The sequence below is a fragment of the Mustela nigripes genome, chromosome 13 (assembly GCF_022355385.1).
Source record: "Mustela nigripes isolate SB6536 chromosome 13, MUSNIG.SB6536, whole genome shotgun sequence".
NCBI lineage: Eukaryota > Metazoa > Chordata > Mammalia > Carnivora > Mustelidae > Mustela > Mustela nigripes.
Genome location: NC_081569.1, coordinates 131,857,112 through 131,874,410, shown reverse-complemented (window position 1 = coordinate 131,874,410; position 17,299 = coordinate 131,857,112). Strand labels below are relative to the sequence as shown.

General features: G+C 42.1%; 1 protein-coding gene across 3 annotated transcripts in view; it reads left to right on the top strand.

Moving 5' to 3' along the window:
• The first annotated feature begins 253 nt into the window (after window positions 1-253).
• Window positions 254-17,299, top strand: part of PSEN1 (presenilin 1) — a 76,440-nt gene continuing 59,394 nt past the window's right edge. Inside the window, exons 1-3 of one of the 3 annotated variants that reach the window (XM_059373811.1) lie at window positions 255-391; window positions 10,683-10,761; window positions 10,854-10,981. In XM_059373811.1, the coding sequence (XP_059229794.1) occupies window positions 10,907-10,981 (75 nt within the window). In that variant the 5' untranslated portion in view covers window positions 255-391; window positions 10,683-10,761; window positions 10,854-10,906. Of the gene's footprint in view, window positions 392-10,682; window positions 10,762-10,853; window positions 10,994-17,299 lie in introns of all 3 variants that reach the window. The other 2 variants (XM_059373809.1, XM_059373810.1) reach the window with 2 other exon arrangements.

Sequence of the window (17,299 nt, the reverse complement as noted above, 5' to 3'; positions counted from 1 at the left end):
AACGCAGGGCCTAGGTGACGTAGAAACTTTGGTCCTCAGCTCGAGAGCAGTCTCGAATCCCAGGCGATTTCAAACTCACACTAGCACTCTGGGCAAGTTCGTCTAGGTCCCGGGGCCGCTCGACAGCGTTTGCTCCTCAATCTGCGCGCGCCACCGGAAGCTCCACCCTCTTTACCGAGGTCCAGCCCCCTACGCCAGTGTGTCCCGCCCCTCCCCCGGCCGACCGCCAACGACGCCAGAGCCGGAAATGACGACATCAGCGAAGCTTTTTGGGCGGGGCCTGGGCCGGGCAGCTTTAGAGGCCGCGATTTCACATCGGAAACAAAACAGCGGCTGCTCGGGAAGGAGGTTTCTCTGCGAGCGGCGGGTGGCGGCGGCAAGGGAGGAGTAGGTGCGTAATGGGGAGTTGGGGGAGAGGGGAAGGCGTCCCTCACTCGGTGTGTACACGCGCGGTCGCGGGTAGGGCCCGGCCCTTTGTCGCCGCCCGGGCCGCGCAGCTGGTGTCCTCGAGGATGAGGAGCGGGGCGCGGCCGGGCGGACACGGAGGAACCCCGTGTGGGGAACGAGCAGGGGCGGCCCGTTTCTCCGGCTCCGGGCGCCGCGCGCGATCAGGTTAGAGAGCGATTCCTCTCCGGAGGCTGCGTCCGGAAGTGCTGGTTTCCCGAAGACGTTTCAGGACGCAGGTGCCGGGGGCCGGGACTGACTGTCTTGACTGGAGCGGAGCCGGAGAAAGAGGAAGCGCCTTGCCCTGGGTCTGGTTGAGCAACTGGTGAAACTCCGCGCCTCTTGCCCTGAGTGTGTCCTTGTCCGAGGAAGTGAGTGGCGCTCAGGGCTAAGTCCCTTATGGCTTATGTTCGCGGCGGAGAACAGGGTCTGATGCTTTTGCCTTGGTTGGGACTGTCGCGAGGCATGATGTTCAGTGCTTTGCATGTGTCTTAGATATTTGCGTTTTCTTCCCGCTCAGGTTCTTTTCAAATAAATAATCTTCTATTGTAGGAGACTAATTTAATAAATTTAAAAGCATTTGCTGCCTGCTTTGGACAAGCTGGATATAGTATTCGGGGTTTACTCTGGGAGATAAGAATAGGGTGCAAAAAACTATGTATGTATAATGACAATATGACAGAGCAGACTGTAAAGCTCGCAACATTTTTTGACGTTTAAGGCAGGTAGAGATCACACCTGGTCAGGGAATCTTATTGGAATTATCTTTTACAGTGGAAAGGTTTTCACCCCTGGCGTGGAAGTGGATAGGGCATCATAATCAGAGGATGTATTACAAACAGGGACCCTCTGAATCACAAGCGTCCAGTAGTAGATTGGAGCTAGTTGCATTTGACTAATTTCAGTCACCTGCAAAAGCCTATTTTACTTCTTAATTCATTTGCAGAGTTCAGCCAACTTAAGGTTCCTCCCTGCGCCATCTAATAAATGCTCAACTACAAGAAAAGGATCCTACTTACTGAGTGTATGGATTCCTTCCCGCCCCATCTCCCCTCCTCCCAGTAGGTAACAGAAGTGGCTTCTGTCCTCTGGTTTTCCATTCTGTTCCTGGTCCTTAGGTAGACAGTTCCCACAATTCTGGGTATACTTTGTACTGAATGGATGTGATTTATTGCCGAATTTTAAGTAAATGGCTGCAACTAGTTGTAGACTGCTGCATGAGTTCCCATGTCGGGGGAACCGGAGGAGTGAAGTTGATCTCTGAAAACCACCCTAGCAGGAAAATATAGCATTTTTCTGTTGCCATAGCATATGTGGTCCTCTTCTCTCAGATGCAGGCTCTCTCTGCTCCTGCTTTCCCACAAATACTGCATATCATAGGGGAGCCTTTTTACAACATATTCTGAAAAATCTTTAAAAAAACTCTAATCCAGGGCGCCTGGGTGGCTCAGTGGGTTAAGCCGCTGCCTTCGGCTCAGGTCATGATCTCAGGGTCATGGGATCGAGTCCCACATCGGGGCTCTCTGCTCAGCAGGGAGCCTGCTTCCCTTCGTCTCTCTCTGCCTGCCTCTCTGCCTACTAGTGATCTCTCTCTGTCAAATAAATAAAATCCTTTAAAAAAAAAAACCCTCTAATCTTACTTCTCCTTCATGTGATAGATGTTAGGCAGATACGGAAGGTGTGTTAAGAGTGGGGCTGTTGTGCTCAGAACTTTAGGCACATTAATCTGATAGTGGGGGCTAGAATGGATGAGAGAATTGAGGTGACTTTTACATAATGCAGGTGAAATAAGATGAGAGTTTGTTCTTTGGTGATGACAGAGGCTTAGGAGAAAAAAACGAGGTACCTGGGTGGCTCAGTTGGTTAAGTGTCTGCCTTCCGTTCAGGTCATGATCCCGGGTCCTGGGATTGAGCCCTATAGCCAGGCTCCCTACTTAATGGGGAGTCTGCTTTTTCCTCTTCCAAGCTCCCCCACCCCTGCTCATGCTCTCTCTCTCTCTCTCCCCTTCCCCCCATAAATAAATAAATAAATAAATAAAATCTTAATAAAAACAGGAAAACCAGGAACAGGACATGGCAGCTAATTGAAAAGCAAGGGCTAAACTGTAGAGCTGGCTAGAAGGCTTTAAGTTTGAGGAATGGTAGAGATGATTGTAGAAATAAGGAAGTTAGAAGCAAAGAACTAAGTCTAGAAAGGAAGATGATGAAGTGGTTTGGAAGTATCACTTTTGAATTGCCAGCATGTGAAGCTGTCTTATGGACAGGCCTGGAACTGTAAATAAGTAATTTAAATAGACTTACTAGTTGATGTTGGAGCAGTGGAGGAGATGCCTACTGAAAGGAAGGAAATAAAGAGGCCCAGGCAGACCACGTACAGAGACGGAGTGGGAGAAGGGTGAGAGGGACTGGCTAAGGAGAATTAGTGATGGGAAGAAAACCTCCATAGTGCAGTGTCAGAGGCTCAGGAAGGAAGGGAAGCTTTGGGAAAAGACTGTCAGGGAGTTTTAGTATCTGGGTGGGTATAGCTGAAAGAGTTGACGATTTAGAGCAGCACTGTCTGGTAGAAACTGTGTCAGTGGGCCACCTGGATAGCTCAGTTGGTTAAGCATCTGCGTTGGGCCCAGGTCATGATCTCAGGGTCCTGGGATCAAGCTCTGCATTAGGCTCCCCCTGCTCAACGAGGAGTCTGCTTCTCCATCTATTCCCCCCTCCCTCGGTTCATGCTTGCTTTCTCTCTCTCAAAAATAAATAAAGTCTTAAAAAAATAAATAAATAAAACTGTGTGAGCTACAAATGTTAATTTAAAACTTTTTCATAAAAAAGTTTTATGAAGGTAGGAAATAGATAAAATTAATTTGAATAATATAATTTATGTAGCCCAGTACGTATAAAATATTTTAAAATTAATTAATTAATTGATTGATTTTTGAGAGAGCAAGAGTGAAAGCGCACGGGCAAGGGGAGGAGCAGAGGAAGAAGGATGTGCAGACTCCTCGCTAAGTGGGGAGCCCAGCTGTGGGGCACGATCTCACAATCCTGAGATCATGACAGCTGAAATCAGGAGTTCAGAGCTCGATTGACCGAGCCACCCAGGCACCCTACATCTAAAATATTTCTTTTACTTTTTTTTTTTTTTTAAAGATTTTATTTATTTGAGAGAGAAAGAGCACAGAGAGAGAGAGTGAGATAGAGAAGCAGACTTTTCGCTGAGCAGGAAGCCCAATGTGGGACTCCATCCCAGGACCCTGGGATCATGACCTGAGCCAAAGCTAGGTACTTAACACCCAGGCACTCCCATCTAAAATATTTTCATTTCAACATGTAATTAATATAAATATATACTTGTCTGACTCCTCCTCTAGATAGTAAGCTTCTTAAGTAAACAAAAGTATTACCTGCTATTAGCATCCCCAGCACCTATCACAATGTCTGGTTTTGTAGAAAAAACCCAGTAAGTGTTGGTTTTTTAAAGTGTGTTAATATTTGTTTTTTATAGTGCCTTGTACAGTTCCTTAAACTGATCTAAAGCACACAAATGCAAGCATTGCTGAGTATAACCAATGATTTATAAATTAATTAGGTGTGAGTAGTCATGTTTTCTTTAAAGATTAGTTGTATTCGATCCATTTCCACAGCAAATTTGAGACAAACTGGGAGTGATCATACTTTTCATGTAGGCTTATTGAAAGTAAAGGTTTCTTGGGGTGCTTGGGTGGCTCAGTGCGTTAAAGCCTCTGCCTTCGGCTCAGGTCATGATCCCAGGGTCCTGGGATGGAGTCCCACATCAGGCTCTCTGCTCGGCGGGGAGCCTGCTTCCTCCTCTCTCTCTGCCTGCCTCTCTGCCTACTTGCGATCTCTGTCTGTCAAATAAATAAGTAAAATCCTAAAAAACAAAAAAAGTAAAGGTATCTTGGGGAAAGATTCTTTATAATTACTATAAATATTGATAGGACAAGACCATAGTCTCATATTTATAATCATGAAGTCCAAAAGCAGCTGAAAAAACTGAAAGGCTTTTTGTAATTCATTTGACAGAAAACTCTAACCTGAACCTATTATTGCAATTTAAGATTATTTATATGTTTCACTGTATACTTATTAAGGTGTTTGATTTTGTAGTTCTATCTATGACCTTGAGAGGGCATTTTAAAACATAGTATTTATACCTTTATAAAATCTGAGAAAAATAGGAATTCTAAAAACAGTCCTGAAGATTTCAGATAAAGAATTTTGGATTTGTATGTCTTTCTTCATTTTCATTGCATCCTCTGAGCTCATGTAACCATTATTATTTTAAAACAGTTACAGTAATTCCAGGTAGCCGACCTCCCCCAAACCCAGTGCCTTAAAGAGTGTTTGTTTTGACTCGGGGCTTTGCTTCAAGGTATAGGACTATGGATCAGCTAGGACAGTTCTGTTTTGCATCTTTTATTCTGGGGCCCAGGTTGAAGGGGCAGTGACTACCCATGGTAAGCTCTTCTCAAGGCGACAGCTGAACTAAAAGAAGTTAAGTCCAACTGTAAAAGCACAGTTCAGGGGGCACCTGGGTGGCTCAGTGGGTTGAGGCCTCTGTCTTCAGCTCAGGTCGTGATCCCAGGGTCTTGTGATTGAGCCCCGAATCAGGCTCTCTACTCTGCGGGAAGCCTGCTTCTCTTCCTCTCTCTCTCTCTGCCTGCCTCTCTACCTACTTGTGATCTCTGTCTGTCAAATAAATAATTAAAATCTTCAAAAAAAAAAAAAAAGTGTTAAGAAGCACAGTTCAGGTGTCTGGGTGTGCTACATCCAAGATCCCTTGGACCAAAGCAAGTCAGATGATTGTGCCGAAAGGCATGGGTGGCTAGTAGACTGCACCCACCTTGAAGCCAAAGCAAGTCTCAGAGCCAAGCCCAACATCACTGGAGTGGAGAAATATATTTCTCCATCAGGGATGCCTGGGGAGGGAGTGAATATTTGCTGAATAATAGTCTAATCTCCCACAGATGGCTCACAGAAGTAGAGTGGGATGGAAGAAAGAAAAAAATCGCCAAATAGATGGATCACTACCCTTGCTCTTTTTAGAGTCTGCCACCTTCACAGAGCCTCTTGTAGGACTGGGGAACTTACTTGCTCCCCAGTCTCTTGAAATTCAGAGTCTTTCCAGCATATATTCTGGAAGTTGTAAGTTAATTTCAAATTATTTTTATTTAACTAACTATGAATGCAGTTTGGGGATTGGTTACATTTATTATTGGATGTGAGCTTTTGAAAACTCAAATAGAGGCTCTCCCAGCCCATTCGTGCAGTCAGAACTTGGCTGTCTGTGCAGGAAGAAGCTGTCAAGGTAACACTAAGGCTGATTAAATCAACTTTCATGGAAAAAGAATAAATCACAAGTTCATTTGAAACCTAAGAAACTCTTAGCATCACAATACAAAGATACTTAAACATACTTTTCATGGTTTTCTTTTTAATTTTTATCTATGTGTCAGAGAGAGAGTAGGCATGCTTGAGCACAAGGTGGGGGGGGGAGTGGTAGGCAGAGGGAGAGCTTTGCTCCTTTGATACTTTTTGAAGTGCTGATGGATAGGTTTTGCAAATTCAGCACATCGAAGCCTTGAGATTATTCATATTCTCCTGGGTTTTTTGTTTGTTTGTTTTTAGTTTCTTTGTGTATAATAGAAATTGTAGTTGCCCATCAGAGAAAGATTTCTTTTTCCTTTTATCTTTTATAAAGATTTTATAAAGATCTTTTATCTTTTATAAAGATTTAGCAAGTGTCTTGACAAAAAGGAAATAGATGGCAGTGAATTCAAGGGTTATGCTCTGTCAGTCTCAGAAAATCTTTAGCAGGTGGCCAGAGAGAGAAAACAGCCAACTCTGGTTCTTTCCCTCCCCCCTTTGCAGGCCAGGTCACAAGATCCTCACTTCCCAGCAGCTATCTTTTTTTTGTTTTCAGGGCAAGAATGCTAAGAATGTTATAAAATCAACGAGTGTCTTGCCTTGCCGTGCTGCCTGGACACACAGCCTTCTGGCCTCCTTCATGCAGTCATCAATTGTTTTCAGCTGTTACTGGACCAGAATCAAATCGGGCTTGGCCTGTGCCTTTCTTTGTACCGACAGTGTTTGTTTGTTCCAGGCCTGACTGAAGACCTAGCCCCTGTTACTTGCCTCTGCTTCCTACGAAGCTCCATGTAAAGAGCAGCTCTTCCCTCCCTGGAGGGGAAGGAAAGGATCACCCTGTAGTGTTATGATCTTCAAAGGGTTAGTGGAAAGCACGAGCTTTCTCTAATTGAACTGGAAAAGACGTGGGCTGGGCATCAGAACACCTGGGTTCTGGAACAGATGTCATTTGCCTCATAGTCAAGCACTGCCAGATTCGGTCACCTTTCCTGACCCGCAGTTTTCACGTGTAAATAGAGATGTGCCTTTGAAAATGCTATCAGGATATGCTAAAGTGACCACGGTATTATTGATTTCTTCCAAAATTTGAGAAAACTTCAGTTTGATAACCAGTTTGTGTGGTTTCTTGTAATAGCTGAACAGATCCTGTAAACATAAGGCCTAATAATGGAAACCAAATTAAAATGACCAGATTCTCATTACAACTTATTTTTTTAAATAAATACTAGTTGGGGAGCCTGGGTGGCTCAGTCGGTTAAGCATCTGCCCTCAACTCAGGTCAGGATTCCAGGGTCCTGGGATCGAGCCCTGTTCAGCAGGGAGCCTGCTTTTCCCTCTGCCCCTGCCTGCTGCTCCCCCTACTTGTTCTCTCTCTCTCCATCAAACAGATAAATAAAATCCTATAAATAAATAAATACTAGGACTATATATTGGGAATGCTTTTGACACTTCAGTTTTTAATTTATAGTTAGACCAGTCATTGAAGTTTAAGATCTCATTTACTACTTTTTCAAAGATGTTTACTTCTAAGCAGCAATTTTAGTAGTAGTAAAAATCTTCTTGCTCTCTGTCTGTAAGTACTTTTTTTTCCCTTCCCAGCTCAATTTAACTTAATGCTCACTGTAAACTAAGAGCAGGGATGGTTTTACACAGAGGCAACATAGCATATTATGTGAGGCTTTACTCTTCGCTCCTTTGCTCACTGGATGTGACCTTGGGCAAGCGAGTAGCTTCTATGGGCCACATTGTTTTCATATGTAAAGTGGGTGAAGTGAATATAATTAGTTATATAGAATATAATTAGGTAAATCCTCTCAGTGTCTGTCTCTGCGTTTTGATATAAATAGACATCCAGTAAACTCCTCCTTAGTCAATGGACAGTCACTTTTCTTCTATTTTATCTGTAAATGTAATATACTGTATTTACTTTTTTTTTCTTTATTTACTTTTTATTTTTACTTGCATGGCCCTTTCTTGCTTCCTTTGCTTGTTTCAGTTGGCTAACACTATCTTATTTGTTATTTTGTTTCTAAGGGATCAAATGCGAATATTAATGACAGATTTCTAAGGGTTTTTCTGTAATAGAGGTGTAGTTCAAATGATACGGTATAGTCTTCAGGGCAGCCAGTAGGAGGAACCAAGTGCAGCTTTTTCTGTTTGCCATCCTATGGCATTTCTGGGTTAGCTGCAGTAGTAGGTACTGTACTAAATATTTTTATGGTAAAGAAGGAATAATATGTGTTCTGTTTGCTATCCATTAATGCTACATCAATATCAAAACTTCAATTAGATCATCAACTTTTATAAGTCTTAGAAGCATAAGGGCGCCTGGGTGGCTCGGTGGGTTGAAGCCTCTGCTTTTGGCTCAGGTCATGGTCCCTGGGTCCTGGGATGGAGCCCTACATCGAGCTCTCTGCTCAGTGGGGAGCCTGCTTCCTCTTGTCTCTCTGCCTGCCTCTCTGCCTGCTTGTGATCTCTGTCTGTCAAGTAAATAAATAAAATCTTAAAAAATTAAATTAAAAATCTTAGAAGCATAAATAAAATGTTTTTAAAAGCGGGGGCGGGGAGGGCACCTCGGTGGCTCAGTTGTTAAGCATCTGCCTTCCAGCTCAGGGAGCCCTGCATCAGGCTCCCTGCTCTACAGGAAGCCCGCTTCTCCCTCCCACTCCGCCTGCTTGTGTTCCCTCACTTGCTGTGTCTCTCTCTGTCAAATAAAGAAATCTTTAAAAAAAAAATTAGAAGCATAAGTCAGAACATTTACTCTCACTCAGTACTATTGTACTTAGAAAATATATTGGTTCTATTGGCATTCCACCTGTCTTTTGGGTAAGGTAATATACATGCTGCCAAGACTCAATATTATTCATTTTAAAAGTTAGGACTAGGGAAACCTGCGTGGTTCAGTTGGTTACGTGTCGCCTTCAGTTCAGGTCATGATCCCAGGGTACTGGGATCGAGTCCTGTGTCCAGCTTCTTGGTCAGTTGGAAGACTGCTTCTCTCTCCGCGTGCCGCTCCCCCTGCTTGTGCTCAGTCTCTCTCTCTCTCTTGCTCTGACATATAAAGAAATAAAATCTTAAGAGAAAAAAAAGTTAGGACCAATGGTATGAATAACTTTAAATAGAGGTTTATGTCTACAGAAATCTCTGAGTATAAAATTGAAGTATATAGCAAGGTACGCATCGTGGGGGTACAGCTCAGTGCATCTTCACAGACTGAAATTCCTGTGTAGCTAGCACTCAGATTGAGAAACAAAACATTACCAGTACCCCCCCACAAAGCTTCCCACATCCCCCTTTGAGCAAACAACCACCATAAAAGTAAGTGTTCTCTATTTGTATTTTTAATTCACTTTATTTTAAAACAAACTTACATTAATTGTGTCTTAGTTAGTATTAATTTGCAATCCCTTGATCCATGTCAGTTAATCGTGGGCTGAAGCTGGAAGGGAAGAGAAAGGTTGGCATGGTATATAAAACTATGTGGGGTAGAAGGGAAGCATACCTTGATTAAAAATTTGTCATGGTTTAAGTGATCTAGATACATGTGTAATTAAGAGTTAATTTGAACTCAGTACTAGAGAAAAAGTTACTTTCTTTGTTTGTTTTTTAACCTGCTTTCTGTGTTTTTGATGAAAAAAATCACTAGAATATAAAAACAGTATTTAGAGGATCAAGGATCCTGAAGTTGAGAATGAAAATGAAATAGGAGTTTGACAAGATATTTTCACGTGTGTACATGGTGATGTTTTAGTCACTATGAATGAGAATACTGCTTAGATACACGAACAGATTTCTTTCTGTATTTCTGAAAACTTTCTGTGGAAAGGAAAATTGAATGGAACTAGAGGGTATTATGCTAAGTGACGTAAGTCAGTCACAGAAAGACAAATACCATATGATTTCACTAATGTGTAGAATTTAAGAAACAAAACAGATGAACATAGGGGAAGGGAAGGAAAGATAAAATAAGATGAAAATTGAGGGAGAGGCAAACCATAAAAGTCTCTGAACTCTGGGAAACAAACACGATCATTGGAAGAGAGGTGGGGGTTGGACGGAAGGGGTAACTGGGTGATGGACATTAAGGAGGACACGTGATGTAATGAGCACTAGGTGTTGTATGCAACTGATGAATCACTACCTTCTACCTCTAAAACGAATTTAAAAATAAGAAAAGCAAAGTTGAAATCATAAAGAATTGGCTGATGGAAATTAAGGCAGACAGACAGCAAATGGGAATGTGTGTCGTTCCCCCCCGCCCCCATCTCCCACCCACCAGGAGAGCGAACTCTGGGAGACCAAATGATGTGTGGAAAGAAGGCTGTGCCAAGATGCCAGGGAGAGAGAGACCTAAGGCTCGGAGTTAGGAGTCTGTGATTTTTGTCCTGGTCTGCCCAGTTGTGTGATTTTTAAGCAAGTCAGTGAACTTAGGTTCTCTTCTGCTTTTATAAAACAGGTATGTTACCTGTTTACCCGGGCTTGGGCATTTTGGTAAGGATAAAATGAGATGACAAAATTTTGCCAAAGTAAAAGCACTAGACAATTTTATGGAGATAGAAAGCTTAGGGTCGAATTAGTCAGCATAGAAAAAGGAATGTTGATGAGAACATTCTTTAATATCATTTAGCTCCATTTGCTCTAAATCTGAAATCAGATATTTTTTGATTAAAAGTATTTGGTTTCTCAAGTAGATCTATTAATTACTGAAGAGATATCTTGAGCTAACAAAAGTTTGTCACTTGAAATTGATGGCAGATGAATACATTTCTGGCTTACAAATTACGGATACAGAAATATTCTAAGTACTTGATTGGTGTGAATAGATTTACTCTGGGTGACCTGGTAAAATCCTATTTCAGACGTAATCCGGAAGCCCACAAGTGACAGCCTTCGAGGTCCTTAGAAAGCTTGGCCTGGAGAAGAACACATGAAAGAAAGGTTTGTTTTTGTTGAATGCAATTTACAAAAGTGTTTAAAAATGAAAGTATAATTGTAATGCACAAAGGATTATTTTCTTTTTCCCTTTTCAGAACCCCAAGAGGCTTTGTTTTCTGTGAAAAAGTATTTCTATACGGTTGCTCCAATGACAGAGTTACCTGCACCCTTGTCCTACTTCCAGAATGCACAGATGTCCGAGGACAACCACCCGAGCAATACTGTACGTAGCCAGGTACAGTGTCAGCCTCTGAAATTGCCCTTGCCAGACTATGGACTTAGTGACCACCTTCCCACATGTCCAAGAGAGGCTGAGGGGGCTGAGCAGACTTTCTCTCCTTTTCCGAGTTTCCCTATTTGCTGAACTTAAAGTGATGGTAAAGTATTGCATCATTTAGTGCTGGGGACACAAGGCTGTGTGAGACAGTTCCTCCCTGCCTCGGATATTGCCTCCTGCATTAAAGCCTTCAGCTTCCCCAGCTGTTTATTCTTTCACCTGTATTGCTCTTACTCTACCATGGGTTGAGGACATTTTATTTGCTTTTATTTTTTCAGTGCCTTTCATGGTTCTTACTTTTTCAGTGCCTATCGTGGTTCCTGACACAATGCCCAGTAAATGCTCACTGACGGAATGCACGTGATGAGTGCAAGGCTAAGTGTAGAAATCCTAAGAGAGTTCAAGGGAGAGAATCAAGAAAGGGGTGTAGGGGCGCCTGGGTGACTCAGTGGGTTAAAGCCTCTGCCTTTGGCTCAGGTCGTGAGTCCAGGGGCCTGGGATCGAGCCCGGCATCGGGCTCTCTGCTCAGTAAGGAGTCTGCTTCCCCCTCTCTCTCTGCCTGCCTCTCTGCCTACTTGTGATCTCTCTGTCAAATAAATAAATAAATCTTAAAAAAAAGGGGTGGTGTAAGCAGTGGCATGGGACACAGACATCAAATCAACCTGCAACTCTGATAGCTAGCTAGTCATTTACAGATTGAATTTAGACCCCACAAATGGCCTGTGAGATGGCTGGCAAATGGGTAGGATTTTTAGAGGTCGATCTGGAATTGGGGAAAACAACAAGGCCAACTATAAACTATGCAGGCTGCGAGGGGTCAGGTTGGGTGGGGTGGGGTCACCCTTCCCTTTATGAGAACCAGTGAGCAGAACCAGTGGTGGAAGGAAACCGGTTCTGGGTCAATAAAAAAAGAGTTGTCTCACAATTTACCGTACAGCTGCAAGGGTGTGGTGTAGTGTTATCTTGTCACTAAAAGCAGTCACAGAAGCTGGAAGACTGCCAACCAGATCTGCAAAGGATTAGTCTGGTTAGTCTGTGGAATGAGCAGTGAGCGAGAGCAGCAACTGGATAGCCTGGAAGTTCCCTTCAGACTCATATTTAGGATTCCAGTCAAGGGTCAACATGTGAGGAAGAGACTTCACAAAGTAGACTTTGATGGATGGGTAAGATTAGAATAGAGCAAACCGGGGTGTCATCACTGGTGGAAGAAATCCCACTAGTGCAGGGAGAATTTTCCTAAAATATAAATAGACAGGGAGGCAGTATCCAGAGCTATGTCATCAGAGGCAGATCACACTGTACTGCCAAAACATTTTTAATCAAGTGAAATCAAGATAAAATGATTCTGGGGGAAGCCCTGAAAGGGAACACAAGCTGTAAAGGGTAGTGTGTAGCCTGAGGGGTGTGTGGGGGAAGGGAGAGCAGAGGAGCTGCTGCTTTCTTGGTTCCTGGGGGACAGTGGGTGTTAACAAAGACTGGTTTTTGTGGCAACACGTTTGCAACAGTTGCTGGATTTGCTCCTTTTTGCTATTTCCTAGGAATAGCTTTTTGAGAAGTTAGGATGAGGCCAGATCATGAAGTTTTTGGTAGTTTGGATACTACAGACTTTGTAATCATCTTTAAACTGTTACTTGAGAGAGGGAAAGTGGGGACAGCCCCAACTTAGTCTCTGGGTACCCCTTCCTTAGCTGTTTTATCTTTTATCTTGTGGATCCATTTGAACAAAAGATTCCACAACTAACATATTTTGGGGAAAAAAAAAACAAAAACAACCCCCCCCCCCCAAACAGGTATATGTCACTTATGTGTCCCAAACCTCTCACAGGAGTCTCATCTCAGCATAAAATCTGGTCTGAGATCTAATTTTTTTTTTAAGGATTTTATTTATTTATTTGACAGAGAGAGATCATAAGTAGGCAGAGAGAGAGGAGGAAGCAGGCTTCCTGCTGAGCAGAGAGTGGGATGCAGATCATAACCCTGGGATCATGACCCAAGCCAAAGGCAGAGGCTTTAACCCAGTGAGCCACCCAGACGTGCCTGAGGTCTTATTTTAAGCTCCCCATCCTGTGCTCTCATGTCTTATCTTATCTCTTATCTTATCTCTCAGCACCCTCTCTCTCCCTGACTGCTTCCTCAGTTCTGTCTCTGGGTCCTAGATTATTCTCCCAGTCTTCTCAGATGTCTCCCTTACTTGATTTATTGAGGTGACCTCCTGAGTCACCTTATCAGTGAGGCCTTGCCTTCCTCAGCGCCCTTCCCTGCCGCCCCTTACACCCTGTCTCTGCTTTCCTTGTGTATAGCGCTTATCTAGTATTTCTAGCTTGCTGTCTACTGCCTTCTTGTGTTTGCCTGCCTCCCTCTGCCGTGTAAACCTGAATCCCCAGCTCCAAGAGCACTGCTTGGTATGTAGTGAGCTCTCCATTATTAATGCAGTGTTACTTATATCCCTCACCCTCAGGTTTTGTGGGGCTTTCATGGTAATTTTTTGGATTGCTCTTTTTTTTTTTAAACACCTTAGTGACTAACATATTAAAATAAAGGGTGCTCTGGGGGAAGTACAGTTGACACAGGATTTTTATTGATAATTACATATACTTAGGTAATATTAGTTAGTCTTAGTTCTAATGTTCTCAGTGGTACCTTCCAGATCTCTTAGGGCACCACTGCTCAGAATATCATGCCTGATTTATTTAATTTTAACCCTGCCATTTGATAATGTGACATTAAATAGATTTATCTTTTATTTATTTTCTCAAAAATATCTTCTACAGGGGCGTCTGAGTGGCTCCAATAGTTAAGAGTCTGCCTTTGACTTGGGTCGTGATCCAGGGTCCTGGGATCAAGCCCTGTATCAGGCCTCCTGCTTACTGAGGAGTCTGCTTCTCCTTCTCCCTCTGGCCCTTCCCACCCCAACTCATATTCTTTCTTGAATGCTCTGCTCACTCTCTCAAACTTAAAAAAAAAAAAAAAAAAAAAAAAAAAAAAAAGTCTTCTACAACTTAAAAGATCTTCTGTATACATTCTCATACTTTCCAGTTACCGTTGGATAGGTATTAGTCCTGTTTTATTTTATTTTGATTTATTTATTTATGGAGCACCTGGGGGGCTCAGTTGCTTAAGCATCTGCCTTCGGCTCAGGTCATGACCCCAGGGTCCTGGGATTGAGCCCCTGAGCCCCACGTCAAGCTCCCTGCTCAGTGGAGAGTCCGCCTCTCCCTCTCTCTGCCTCTTCTCCAGCTTGTGCATGCTCACACGCTCGTGCTCGCTCTCACTTCTCTCTCTCAAATAAATAAATAAAATACTAAGAAAGAGAGATCTGTTTACTTGAGGGGGCTGGTGGAGAGAGAGCAGAGGACAGGGCGGAGAAAGAGAGAATCCTCAAGCAGGCTAGCTGCCGAGCCTGAGCACAGAGGCTGAGGCAGGGCTCGGTCCCAGGACCCTGAGATCATGACCTGAGCTGAAATCGAGAGTCAGGCACTTAACCAACTGAGCCAGCCAGGTGCCCTATTCCCCTTTGATAGTTTAAATGCTTGTCCAGGATCACATAGAAAGTTAAATGACAGACCTGGAACATAAAACTGTAGTTTCTCATGTCAAACTTCCTCCAGTGTTCCTTCTGTTCTCCCAACTATCTCTTACCCCAGAAAAATGTTAGAAAACTGAAAGGAGATACTGGATGAAAAAAATTCTGGGGAAAGAAAGCACTAAGTGTATATTCATTTTGTACCAGTGTACTTAAAAAAAGAAAGAAAGAAAAAGGAAAAGAATCTCATTGTTAGCTTTTATGGCTATAAAGAAGCCATTGTGTATATGCTTCAGTGTTAGGAAAAACTGGGGGCAAGTCCAAATTTAAATTGAATGTAGATGCCTGTTTTTGTGGATTAATTGAAAGCAGCTCTTTTATTTCTCCTCTTGGATCCTGGATTTGTTAAATGCAAGCACATGAAGACAAGCCTCTGCAGGCATAAAAAAGCCTTATGAGGCTTATTTCTTCTTCATTTGCACAGTGGCTAGTTAAGAGGAATCCAGGAAATTGGGAGATAGAGAAAGTTGCAATCTTTCCACACTGCTCAGGAAAGGAAACTAGCATCTTGATTGTCTTCAGTATGTTGGACTCTCTGCAAGGTACTGTTACAAACCTTAGTTCTAGGGCCTTACATTTTGGGGACATTCACCATAAGCGAGCAGATTTTCCTTCAGTCACCCCTTTGTTGAATTAAAGTGCTATTAAGGTCTAATAAGGTGCATCTCTATATGAATATATCCTCTAGAGTATACAAATAGGCTATTTTACATTAAATATTACAAAAAGAAATGAGCATTCACTTAAAAATATTGCTGAAACTGAAAAGAAAGTAACTTTCCTTCAGAATTTATTCAAGTATCAGTGTCAAGAAATGGATGTACTCTTCTTTTCCTCTACTCAGTATCTTCCTCCAAGGTCAGGAGCATCCCTAGTCTTGAATTCTTTTATGAGGCAGTCCTTTGAGTTTGGGAAAGATATCTGAGGATAACCAGATACTGAAAACTGTTCAACACCAGTGAATTGGCATTTAGGGGTTATGGCTGAGTGATGTGCAAATAGATCCCTCACAGGAAAGAACTAACTTTGATCCACTTGTACTTTGAAACAGCTGTGTGTAGTTTCAGTACTTCATTTTTCCCATCTGTAAAATTAAGATAGTTTACTACATAGATTCTCTTTCAGGAGTTTTGTTGTGACCAGGAGTTAGAGTTGCCAACTGTCCTGGTATGCCCGAGACTGACAGGTCCCTGGAACATAAGACTTTCAGTTTAAAACTGGGACAGTCCTGGGCGCCTGGGTGGCTCAGTGAGTTAAAGCCTCTGCCTTCGGCTCAGGTCACGAGTCCGGGGTTTTGGGGTTGAGCCCCACATCGGGCGCTCTGCTCAGCGGGGAGCCTGCTTTCCCCTCTCTCTCTGCCTGCCTCTCTGCTTACTTGTGATCTCTCTCTCTGTCAAATAAATAAATAAAATGTTAAAACAGGAACAGTCCTGAGAAATAGGATCAAGTTGATTACCCTATCAGAAGCATAATGAAATCATTTTGGATCTGATCAATCCAGTTTAACTCAATTAATTAGATGACTCTGTTGTATAACTTCAAGCATTATTGCAGTGATATAGTGTTAGTGTTCACACAGATAAAACATTTTTCTCTTTCCAGAAGTGAAATGTTGCCCATGGCTTCATTCTTCTATCCTTAGCAGATGCGTGATAGGCTGCCTTAGCCCAGAAAAGATGTTTTCCTTTTGTAAGCTCTTATGGGTAATCCTATTCACAGTTAAGGGAGTTGAAGTTTCATGAGATTAGAGAGCTGAAAAATAGTGTTTTTTTTTTTTTAATTTAGAAGTCTAAATTTTGGGGCGCCTGGGTGGCTCAGTGGGTTAAGCCTCTGCCTTCAGCTCAGGTCGTGATCTCAGGGTCCTGGGATCGAGCCCCACTTAGGGTTCTCTGCTCAGTGGAGAGCCTGCTTTCTCCTCTCTCTCTCTGCCTGCCTCTCTGCTTTCTTGTGATCTCTCTCTGTCAAGTAAATAAATAAAATCTGTCAAGTAAATAAATAAAATCTTTAAAAAAAAAAAAGTCTAAATTTTTAAATTTAAAAAATGTTGAACTTTTTATTGTGAAATATTTTGAGGATATAGAGAAAGTATGACAAATAATATAATAAGCACCCATGTACCTACCACCCAACTTTATTAAACTTTAACATCTTGTCTTTTAGGCTGTGTATGTTTTATTTTTGAAGATTATTTTCACTAACCTTTTTCTGTTTCTGTTATATATTGATCTACAGAAACAAAATCCAAACCAAACAAAACAAAATTTTGCAAATTATTTTGAACAGATTGTCTAGTTCTGTAACAAAAAGAAATTACAGATAAAATTGAAGCACCTCTCCCACATTCACCTTCTTTTCCCTGAATAGTAGTTACTATCCTGAATTTAGTATTTACCATACTATATTTATGAACATGATATTTAATATATCACTTTGCATGTTTTGAAAGTATATGTATTTGTGTGTGAAAGTTGTAGAAGAAAATTTACCACATTTTTGAAATGTGTAGGTACATGTTACAGAAAAAATGTCTTTGGAATTGATATATTGATAGATGCATATAGCTTTAGTTTTTTTGTTTTTTCTTTATTTTGTGAATATATAAAAATGTATTTTTTTGTTTGTAGGTATTTAGTAGTTTCCAGTTTTTTACAGTAACCAACAGTGTTTCAATGACATTCTAA